The sequence below is a fragment of the Ictalurus punctatus genome, chromosome 6, assembly GCF_001660625.3.
Source record: "Ictalurus punctatus breed USDA103 chromosome 6, Coco_2.0, whole genome shotgun sequence".
Lineage (NCBI taxonomy): Eukaryota > Metazoa > Chordata > Actinopteri > Siluriformes > Ictaluridae > Ictalurus > Ictalurus punctatus.
The window spans coordinates 4,871,208-4,883,732 of NC_030421.2; the positions used below are offsets into that span (position 1 = coordinate 4,871,208).

General features: G+C 37.9%; 1 protein-coding gene and 1 long non-coding RNA gene across 9 annotated transcripts in view; one reads left to right on the forward strand and one right to left on the reverse strand.

The window, feature by feature from the left end:
- Positions 1 to 3,504, reverse strand: part of glsb (glutaminase b) — a 33,121-nt gene extending 29,617 nt beyond the window's left edge. For 6 of the 8 annotated variants that reach the window (XM_017469417.3, XM_053680731.1, XM_017469415.3 and 3 more), the window contains exon 1: positions 3,081 to 3,504. In XM_017469417.3, the coding sequence (XP_017324906.1) occupies positions 3,081 to 3,337 (257 nt within the window). In that variant the 5' untranslated portion in view covers positions 3,338 to 3,504. The remainder of the gene's footprint in view (positions 1 to 3,080) is intronic. The other 2 variants (XM_017469420.3, XM_053680734.1) reach the window with 1 other exon arrangement.
- LOC108266317 (uncharacterized) lies at positions 3,185 to 8,055 on the forward strand. Its single transcript, XR_001812867.3, has 4 exons — positions 3,185 to 3,315; positions 4,335 to 4,917; positions 5,394 to 5,524; positions 6,041 to 8,055. It is a non-coding gene; the product is annotated as an uncharacterized LOC108266317 (long non-coding RNA).
- The last annotated feature ends 4,470 nt before the right edge of the window (positions 8,056 to 12,525 follow it).

A 12,525-nucleotide genomic window follows, 5' to 3' on the forward strand; every position in this document is an offset into this window, starting at 1 on the left:
GTGTGTGTGTGTGTGTGTGTGTGTGTGTGTACCCTTGCCATTCTCGTGTTCAGGATTAACAGATAAAGCTCTAATAGACAGCTCCATGTTTATTAGAGTGTTTACGGTGTTAAACTTTACACTCCTGTGTGATTATGTGATCAGGTTACAGCGATTAGCTCTAATCCCAGCTATTAGTTTGAGAATGATTTTTACACACACACACACACACACACACACACGTGTTGCATTTATGACAGGAAGTGTTTCACAGGAAGTGCACTGCACTCTGACACGCGGCCCTGAATCAGAAACCCTGAGGAACTTTCTGGAAAGCGTTCTTCTGTCTAACGTGACCGAGTGAGAAGTGGACAGAGTTACTACACTTTCTACGAGCTGTCCATCAGTCTGTACGTTACCATGGTAACACACAACTCTCGATCCAGCTGCTGTTGCGGATATACTGTATGTATACACGAAGATATAAGAAGGAAAAATGCTTGTGTTTTGTGTTGAGAGCAAAATTCTTCTCAACTGTGATTTTCTTCTTAGTTTCTAGCTCCAGAAAAAAGTTGAGTATTTTCTTTTCCCAAAAAAAATCTTCTTAAGAGTGTTCTTAAGAAAACATAAGAAAAAAATCTCATTCTTAAAAATGATGATGTTAAAAATGATGGTAAATACCACTGTTATTGCTTTGTCCTGACGAATCCCCCCCGCACCCACCCTTGCTGAGATTTTGTGCTCAGTAAAAACCCAGCGTTCTTCTTCCTATGGGATTAAATAATAACCCGAGTGGAAAAATTCCTGTTTTCCGACTATGTTGTGACTCGACGCCAGAGGGAAATTTTCCCATCCATCTGTCCTGACCTTCGGCAAGGGTCCGATAATAATTAATAAAACCTACAGTATATTATACAAAACATAAAACACGTCAATATATTAACATCCATTAGATACATTCCATCCATCCAGTTTCTGTACCACATGTCCTACACGGTGTCGGGGAGGGTAGCGTGGGGCTGGAGAAGAAGGCGGGGACACCCTGGACGAGGGAAGGGGGCGGGTTAGGTTATTAGAAATTTTCCGAGAATCGTCTTACCATATTTTCATTTATAATTCCCCATTACAGACTTCATTTACTGCCCAAAGGACATTTTCAGCCCTACAGGCCTCTCAGACTATTTTTTTCATTGATAGTTAATCACGTGGTTAGTTAGCCATGTGGTTAGTTAATCATATGGCTAGTTAATCTCAGTGACTGTACCATCTGTGCTGTGTTTTTCATTTTCTGTGTTTGATTGTTCACTGTTTATGATATTATATATTGATATTGTAAAGCATCCTTCAGCTCTGGAAAGATGCTATATAAATTAAACATATTAGTCATGTGGTCAGTTAATCATGTGGTTAGTTGATTAGTTAATGCTGTGGTTTGTTGGTTAGTTACTTGTGGTTACTTAATGATGTGGTTAGTTAGTCATGTTGTTCGTTGATTAGTTAATTGTGTGTTTAGGTGTTTAGTTAATCATGGGGTTAGTTAGTCATGGGGTTAGTTGATTTGTTAATCGTGTACTTAGTCATTTAATTAACCATGGGGTTAGTTGGTCTTGGGGTTAGTTTGTTAGTTCGTAGTGTGAAAATAAACACACCAAATACCAAACAAATCAAATGACATCAACTCAGACTTCAGGTTGCCAATGAGACCTTGTTTTTTATCCATCTTTACAAGAGACAAGCCAATAATTCTGCCGAAGACTTTACATGCCATGAGCAGAGACTTTAAAAAGGCGTCATTCGTGCTGACACGACCCTATAAAGTCTGATGTACTTATATATGACCACGAGGGCTTTTTAAGTGTTTTTCCTGCTCCAGCTACAGTCTAGCTGAGTGTGTGTGTGTGAGTTATATGCAAATCTCCACATGCATACCCATCTGATGACACACACCAAAGCGGTGTGTGTGAGGGGAAACCAGCACGCTTCACAGTCTGCGAACGTAAACGAATCGTAAAGCAGCTGATTTGTTTATTTGGGTTTCGAGTCGAGTCGAGGTCCAGGTTCCTGACCCGCTGCCGTTATTCTTCCGTCCTGCCCGCAGAAGACGTCCATCACGCACACATTCGTCGTATACCGACATGCGCTCGCCATCACCCTGCTGAGCGCCTGTCGCGTTCTTAACGTCAGCATGAAGCGGATATTTCTGTCCGGTCACACTTTTAATCTAATTAACACACGCAGCAGCGAGATGATTTTGTGAGTCGTTTAACAAATCACAGTGCTGCGGATGAACGATCGTTTCATTACCGAGGCCAAAACACACCTCCTGCTTTTTGTTCCTCAGTAATCTTCCAATAAACTGCCGCGAGTTACGTGTCAGATTCTGCAATGAAGATCATCCGACGATAGACCTGCGATTACACGTAACTTCAAAGTGAGCTTGAGGTCAAACGAATATTTTCACATCACCATTGCGAGATTTCCTGTACTTCAAACTGGTGGATTTTTTACTGGACGTCACTTCTTTTTTTTTTTACGTCCTAAGACCAAACACAAATGTCGACTCGTTAGCGAAGAATTCTTTCACGATGTGCGATTTAAAACACGACCACGCTTGAACATCATCTGTAACGAGATTAATAACTAGCGAACTAATAATAACAAACTAACTAAGAGTAATAATGAAGCAGTGTTGCGGTTGATGTGTGTAGTGCGGCGGGTGGTGGGATTAGCAGAACTAGCAGCAACACAGAGACGTGTATCAGGGTTTTTTTTTTGTGATTGTTGCGATCAAAAATGTTCGATCCTGTTCCTCATTGGTCAGTTATGTGGTGTATTGTTTTTTCTTCCTCCAGCCAGCACTTTACAACCGAGTTACTCCCATATTTATATAGCTATATATAGCTAGAGTTAGAGTATAGGCTCTGGGTCACGTGACCACGCCCCTTCGCAGTCACTTTCCACATTTGGACATGTTTAGGTCACGTGACCAGTTCCACGCTATACCTCCTAATGATTCTGTATCGGTTCTACGGGTCTATAAGATTACCACGGACACACACATCCCTAGTTAGCATTTCCTGATAGAAATAAACGTGTCTTACTTGTCCGTGGCGGCTTCCTGGACCGTACCATCTTTCTCGCCGGGTTCTATCGCTCCTTCAGTCTTTGTACAAAGTCTTCTCGTCCATGCTGAAGTGTGTGAGAGAGATCCCGCGGCGAAAAACGGCTTTATTTTGGAGATGACGCCGCCATCGGTGCTGAAAGCCTGCGCGTGGGGTCTCGCGATACGGACTAACGGACGCTTAAGGCTCACGTGAAACAACTCCTTCAGGACAGGTGAACACCTAAACTGTAACATTTCAGACTTGTCGAGCTGAATGGGTGAAATTTCGTTTTAATGCGTATCTTTGAAAATGAATTAAGACAACAATTTGCTACGTATCACTCACGTATTAGCACACAGGACTGACCTCGCTGCGAGCGCGTCTTCTCGAAACCGTAAACCGCCAGTTGCTATTCGGCGAAAGCAAAATGCATCTAGCCCCGCCCTCTTTCCACTTCCCCACCACTCCTGCGTTCCTATTGGGCCGAGTGGACGCCGCGTGTTTCTGATTGGTCAGATCGCACGTCGCTCATAATGCCGCTTTCAAGCATCACGCCCTTACCAGAAAAAAAAAAATGAGTCACGGCGTGTGAAAAGCGTGCACGTTTTTCTAATAAACGTTCAAATGTCGTAGAGTGTGAATATTATCGACGGGTAATCCTATAGATTAATAATTTTTGTACATTTTAAAACACGCCACTCAAATGTGTAGAAAGTGTAGATACATTATTTACCACGTGACTTAAAAATATAGAAAAAATAAACAATGATAATAATAATATACAACAATTAATAGTAGTAGTAGAAACTATTAAATATGCCATAGTGATTCATTCATTCATTCAATTTCAATGTTAATACATGAAAATAAACAAAAAACAATAATAATCCGTCCATCCTTCAGGGTCACTGGGAACCTGGAGTCTATCCCAGGGAGCATGGGGGGCACAAGGTGGGGTACACCCTGGACAGGGTGCCAGACCATCACAAGGGCGCAATCACATACACACTCACACACCCATTCATACACTACGGACACTTTAGACATGCCAATCAGCCTACCATGCATGTCATTGGACTGGGGGAGGAAACCGGAGTACCCGGAGGAAACCCCCGCAGCATGGAGAGAACCCCCAACTCTGGCGTTGTGAGGCGAACGTGCTAACCACTAAACGAAACACATTCGAAAGAGCCACACATCATGTGATAGATTAGATTTACATCTCGTCTCTATCTTGTTCTTATTCCACAGCTCTGTGGATCGACTGTCCTCGTCCTCCTCATGACACTGAGGGTTCCAAGGCCATGACTAGCTTCTTGACTCCTTCGTTCATCGTTCACGTTCACGTCCACGTCAAACACGCTCAGTTCAGCGATTCTGTTCAAGGTGATTCATGGAAAAACGACCCAGTTTTGATGTCAATCTAAAAGACTCGGTGTGAATAACCTTCTGGAGAACTCTACAGAACTCCACGTTACGTCGTCCATGCTGGAGCTCATTAGTGTGTTTTCCTCTTGCATGTGACATTTCACTTACTGGTTAATCATCCACAATGTGACTGAATGGCTGAATGTTGTCCTGAGGAGAGAAACACTGGGGTGAAATGATCCCATCTTCGTCCTTCAACTCCAATACCAAATACATCACTTATTACCCAGACTAATCTGATCAGACTAACTCACGGGGACGGATACGTCAAGAGGGTGGGGCGCTTACACAATCCCAGCCTTTTTATTATCATCATGGCTATTATTATTACTATTATTATGGATGATTTGACAGAAGACAACACAGAGGAGTGTGCGACAGGAAGAGAAACAGCTGTGCTGAACAGGTTTGTTATGATGTTTTGTGTTGGGAGAAGAATAGAAGAGTGCCACGCCCTTAAAGTGCATTAATAACACCGTCTAATGTGGCTTTAAACATCCGTTATGATAAAGTATCTTAAGCGTGACGTTTGCAAAACATAAATCAATCATATAAATAAACACAATAAAAAATATCTAATAATAGTAATTACTATTATTGTATTTCTGTAGAACAAACAGCACGTGTTTGATCTGTATATAGAGGAATACATTCATTTAAAACAGAGGACGTTTGTGTGTAATATTTCTTAAGTTAAATGTTTAAAAGAAAACTTAGTTTATATTTATTTATTTATTATTAAAAGCACTTAGCATTACTGAGTAAAGTCTACTAGCAGCTCCAGACACGTTTCAGGGTCACGTGTCCGTCTGTATACCTGAGACAGAGGAAGGGTTGTACTCTGAATCATCAGTCACATACTTGAGGTCTTTCTCCTTCCAGAACCTTCTGGAGCTTCAGTCTGTAGGATCTTCTGTTGAGCTGTTCCGCCCCCTGGTGTCACACCGAAGAACTGCACACAGAAGATCAAATTCTCCTGGCACATTTAATTATTTATATATTTATTTGTGCAGGTAATGTGTGGAGTTATGTATTCGTTTTTTATTTATTTATTGTTTTTGTGGGGTTTTTTTCAGGTTTCATCCTCCATAACTTACGTAGAGCACCTCTGGGATGTAGCAGAAAGGTGCTGTGATGCGATCATGTTCACATGAGAACAGTCTCAAAGGAATGTTTGTGGAATGTGTTATGAGGCTGGTCTGAGAGCAAACTGGGTCTGTCCCAGTATTAATAATATGGACTTCATAGTGTGTTGAGTTTGAATAATGGAGGTACATGGAGCTGCACTGACACCTTGTGGACACGAGTTATACCGTTAAACCTGTCATTACTAGAGAGAGAGAGAGAGAGAGAGAGAGAGAGAGAGAGAGAGAGAGAGAAATAAATCATTTGAAGTTAATTATATGATGCCACCACAATGTTATGAACAAATGCTCTGCAGTCAGTTTAAGTAAATGTAGTGAGAAATAGTAAATTCAATAACACTCTTAGTGATGGTTTAATTAATTTTTTTTTTTTTTTTTTTACAGAACTTTATGGCCAAACGTGCTCCCAGTAAATGACTATAAAATTTACAGTCACAAGTACAAAAAGCTCTGGATCCAGATCCGACAGCGATTGAACTAGAGTTAGCACGCTGTCATGACATCACCACGTTCTACCTCTACAAGCGTGCAAAATGTTGGGTCTTACTGATTTACTTACCTGCGCTGTGGTCATGGCTTAAAACATTATTTTCTATCATGTTGTACATATTTTATATATTATATATATTTTATATATATAATATATAAAAGAAGACTATTGCACCTTTAAGGATCTAGAACGCTAAACCTGCATATGGATTTCTGTAGAGCTATTTGTGACAATATCGGGTTAAAAGTGCTCTGCAAATAAAACAGATTTTTAATAGATTTTATGTAAAATATCAGATTACACTACATAAATATGGCAGCATTATGAAAAGTGTAAGCAGCAGTAATTAATATTAGTAATAGTAATGCTAGCAGTAGCGGTAGTGTTAATAGAATAAGTATTAGTAGTAATAGTAGTAGTATTAAAAGAGGTGGTATTAGTAGTAATATTTATGGTGGTAGTGGTAATAGAAGTAGTATTAGTAGTAATAGTTGTAGTAGAAGTGGCAACAGTAGTAGTACAAGAAGTAGTAATAGTAAAAGAAGGCGTGGTTATAGTAGCAGTAGTAGGAGAAGGCGTGGTTATAGTAGCAGTAGTAGAAGTAGTAATAGTAAAAGAAGGCGTGATTATAGTAGCACTAGTAGAAGTAGTAATAGTAAAAGAAGGCGTGGTTATAGTAGTAGAAGTAGTAATAGTAAAAGAAGGCGTGGTTATAGTAGCAGTAGTAGAAGTAGTAATAGTAAGAGAAGGCATGGTATAGTAGCAGTAGTAGAAGTAGTAATAGTAAAAGAAGGCGTGGTTATAGTAGTAGAAGTAGTAATAGTAAAAGAAGGCGTGGTTATAGTAGTAGAAGTAGTAATAGTAAAAGAAGGCGTGGTTATAGTAGCAGTAGTAGAAGTAGTAATAGTAAAAGAAGGCGTGGTTATAGTAGCAGTAGTAGAAGTAGTAATAGTAAGAGAAGGCGTGGTTATAGTAGCAGTAGTAGAAGTAGTAATAGTAAGAGAAGGCGTGGTTATAGTAGCAGTAGTAGAAGTAGTAATAGTAAGAGAAGGCGTGGTTATAGTAGCAGTAGTAGTGGTAGCAATAATTGTAGTATTATTAGTAATAGAAGTAGTGTTAGTAGTAATAGTTATATTGTAGTAGCAGTAATAGTAGTAGTATTTGTAGTCATAGTTATTGTAGTAGTAGTAGAGGTGGTAGTAAAAGAATTAGTATTAATGAAAGTAATATTGGTGGTAGTAGTAGCAGTAGAAGTAGTTATAGTAGTAATAAAAGTGGTAGACGTACAGTAGTAGTAATAATAGTACTGGATGTAATAGAAGTAGTGTTAGCAACAATAGCAGTACAATAGTAGTAATAGTAGCAGTAGTAGAAGTAGTGGTAGTAATAATTGTAGTATTAGTAGTAATAGAAGTAGTGTTAGAAGTAATAGTCATGGTAGCAGTAGCAGTAATGGATTTTTTCGTCGGAAGTACACAGACAGAATGTCTATCGGTTTGACTTCTATCTGCCAGAGATTGTGTGGAGGTAGTGCAGTAGGTAATGATGTACAGGAGTTTTTTTTATGAGCATTACATGTCAGAAAGCTAATAAAAAACTCCAGTGCATTTCCTACCTGTTATTTATGGTTAGCACGTCGTTCAGTAACCGCATGTCAGTCACAAGCCTTCATTTTCCCCTGAGGAGTATAAACTAGTGCTGGCAGTGCATGTTGGGACCAGACGCTTTCCTTCATGTGGTGAGAGACAGAGCCTGGAGACAGACGCTCAACGGTTTTCACTGTAGAAAATATAAAACAATACTGCTGATAAACTCTAACGAGTGCTCCAAATGTTTAACAGGAAGACATGTCGGGTTGTTTTGTTGTTGTTGTTTTTTTTTAAAAAAAAGAATGCAAATGTTACTACCATCAGAGAGCGAACCTTCTTTTTTCACAAGTTTTTAACAAGCTAACGATTCGTCTCTGCAGAAAATGAGGAAAAACAGCCCACCTTCCCTCCCACACACACACACACACACACACACAAACACAAACAAAAACCCACTGATGGAGCTCAAAGTCACACAGAACCGCTGCGGCTCAGGTGACAGGTTTAATTCACACACCGTCTGTTAGTATGAGCTGTTTATCCCTGCTGGATTATATACAGAGTCAAAGTGTTTCATCCTGCACAAATGGAGGAGGAGATTGCTGGCAGTCGCCCACGCTTGTGTAGGGGGAAAAAAAACCCAGCGCCGCTCTCTCCGAGATGTCTGTATGCATGAAGCTGTTTACTAATTAAAGGAGGGGTTTGATGGGAAGTCGAATTCAAACTAAATTTCCACTCAAATCTGTTTAATACGGCAGGAAACGTCGCAGGGAATGAAGCTAATGAGAATTAAATTCGGAACTAAATTCAGAGATTAACGTTACATTCATATGCACACTGGGAAAGTTCCTTGTATTCAGAGCCGGGTTACGCACCCGCGTGAGTCCGGTGTCTCGTCTCCTGATTCAGATGATTAAAATCACACGCCTGGACAGAAGCTCACGCTTCCGATGTCGCCAAACATTTCTTGAGTAGAGGCGTCCGAAACAAGATTTTCAATAGCATATAAACAAAACACTATATGTCAGGAATAGAAAATAAGGACCGAAGAATCCTATCACGTTTATTCCTTAGCTGTAAGAAATAAATGAGTAAGTCGTAGTGGTTTGGGATTATCGCAATAATGACTGGTTTAATTCAACTAAATGGCTTCCACATTCATTATTCAGCAGCACATAGAATAGCACTTGATCCAGCTCATGCGGTCATTTTATATTCATATATAAATATTTTTCCATTCTGTGCACGCAGCTTAATCAAGCTACTGTATGAGATCCTCACGTAGGAGATTGGTCCATGTTTTTAATTCAGCGTTTTGATTTGTCAAATTTAGCAACGTAGCACCAGCGCGTTAATCCGACGCGCTCTCGTGTAAACAAAACACGTCCATGGTCTGAAGGATAATCAACCCAAGCGCTCGTCTGCTACACTTACTGAGAAAGTTTGTTCGTAAAAAATGAATAAAAAAAAAAAATCAGCCCTTTTGAGATTGAGATGCGTCTCCTCCTCCTCAGGTGTACTGATACAGATCCAGATATCTGGTTTCCCATCATATAACAGTACCTGTGAAGGTTTGCTGAAAATGTTTGCTGCTATTTGAGCGAACCCCCATGTTCCTGATCCATTTCTGGTACACGCGTTTCACGTCTTTCGGGTAGACAGAGCCTGGTTTGGTGTGACGGTCCTGGAATGTCTCCAAGATGGCCGCCGAGTGAACTGACTACCGTATACTAGGAAGACGCACGCTGTAGGGTTTTTTCTTTTTCTTTTTTTAAAAAAGAAGGTTTTTTTTCCTTTAACCATTCCTTTTATAGCAGTTCGCTATAAAGCAGCACGATCTGTAACTTTGCCAAGGTCATTTCTTTCCACCCTGGTGTGATTAAAAACAGCCCGAGTGGGCAAAGGAAAAAAAAAAAAAAAAACACCCCAGTCTGGTCGCCCTGACAACCCTATCTGAGGGCGGCGACGTCACACCGTGGTGTCGAGGCCGTGTGCGCTGCTCTGTGGGCGCGAGGCCACCCATATGTCAGCGTGGGGTTCAGACCTGAGCAGCTTTCACGCACCAACACAACGAAAATGAAGGAAAATGCAAGTGGCGCACACGCTGAGTCATTTCAGGGCTTTCGAAATGTGTAGATATGACGTGATTGGAGGTGAAGACGCCATCACGACCTACACACACACACACACACACACACACACACACACACACACACACACACACATGTGGTCAGCAAGCTAATTAGAGCCAATGGGGGGAAAAAAGACAAGGATAGAAGAAAAGAGAAAAGACAGCATGTTTGTTTTGTTTTTTTAATGAAACAGCAGTCCGTCTGAAACTTTTTGGATTTTTATTCTGTGGCTTTTTATCCTGCACTGGTGTAATGCAGCACGCACACGTGCGTTGTTTAGCAGTCAGAAATGCACACTCAGAGGAAGCGCAGGCCCACAGTCAGGCCTACCACTTCCTAGAACTTGCACAAGCAGGTAAGCCAGATTCACTGAAACCTGATGTGATAACACGTGCACGTTTATTTCCTCCACACGTTTAAAAAAAAAAGAAGAAAAAAAAAGCGACTTTACGTTCTGAGAAGCTGTTATCGGGTCCAGACCTTACTGTACACCTTTCCTGTAAGCTCCTACAGTTGCAGTCAAAATGATTCGACCCCCATTACAAATCAGGTTTATTGTTTAAATGTACAGACTTTCAACGGTTTGTGACGAACAAATCAAACAAAAGCAGTTGAAATAGTTCGACACGATGAACGCTTCAAGCCGTTTCCCCAAATTCAACTGAAAATTCAACTTAGTAGAGCACGATTTTGCTGTTCTGACCTGCTGCAAACGAGATGCAGAGCTTCTGCAGCGTTCCTGAGGAATCTTCCCCCGTTCCTCATGAGCAACGGCCTACAGTTCAGTAATATTCTTGGGTTTGTGTGCTGCAGCCGCCTTCTTCAAATCCCACCAGACATTTTCTATGGGGTTCAAGTCAGGAGACTGTGATGGATCTGTAGAATCTTCCAGAACTTCTTCTGCAACCAAGCCTCGGTGGACTTTGAGGTACGCTCAGGATCGTTGTTCCCAAAGAGAGAAGAAAGTGAACAAGGAAGGAAAGTGTATACTAACGGGCTGACTCGCGGACATGAAAAGGATCGAACGTCCGACGTGTCGTCGTTTAATAAACGAACATTGTAATCCCGGGCGGATTGCTGTGGTGTACGACGAATAAAACACTCCAGGAAAAGAGCCCATTAACATGAACTGCGCTTCATCTCACCACGCGACGCTCCAGAGCAGAGGCTTTTGTCGCTGTACTGTAGAGCATGTCGGCTAGCGTGAACGTAATTACGCTGAAAGACACGACTAACCGGTTATAAATATTAACAGAGATATTACTAAACAATTACACACATTTAAACTAAGTGTTTAATGTCACGCACCTTTCAGGAGAGGGTTTAGTGTATATACTTTTAGCACTAAATTGTCCACTCTTATATGTACTTATATATATGTACTTATATATATACACATGTATATGTGTGTGTGTATATATATATATATATATATATATATATATATATATATATATATATATATATACATGTGTATATATATATATATATATATATATACACATGTATATGTGTATATATATATATATATATATATATATATATATACACATGTATATGTGTATATATATATATATATATATATATATATATATATACACATGTATATGTGTATATATATATATATATATATATATATATATACACATGTATATGTGTATGTGTATATATATATATATATATATATATACACATACACATATACATGTGTATATATATATATATATATATATATATACACATGTATATGTGTATATATATATATATATATATATATATATATATACACATGTATATGTGTATATATATATATATATATATATACACACATGTATATGTGTATATATATATATATATATATATATATATATATATACACATGTATATGTGTATATATATATATATATATATATACACATGTATATGTGTATGTGTATATATATATATACACATGTATATGTGTATGTGTATATATATATATATATATATATATATATATACACACACACACACACACATATATATATATATATGTATGTATATATGTGTGTGTATATGTGTATATATATATATATATATATATATATATATATATATATATATATATATATATATATATATATATATATATATATACATGTGTATATATATATATATATATATATACACATGTATATGTGTATATATATATATATATATATATATATATATATATATATATACACATGTATATGTGTATATATATATATATATATACACATGTATATGTGTATGTGTATATATATATATATATATATATATATATATATATATATATATATATATATATATATATATACACACACACACACACACATATATATATATATATGTATGTATATATGTGTGTGTATATGTGTATATATATATATATATATGTATGTATATATATATATATATATATATATATATATATATACACATATACATACATATACATATATATACATATACATTATATATATATGTATATGTATGTATATGTATATATATATATATACACATATATATATATATACATACATATACATACATATACATACATATACATTATATATATATATATATATATATATATATATATATATATATATATATATATATATATATATATATATA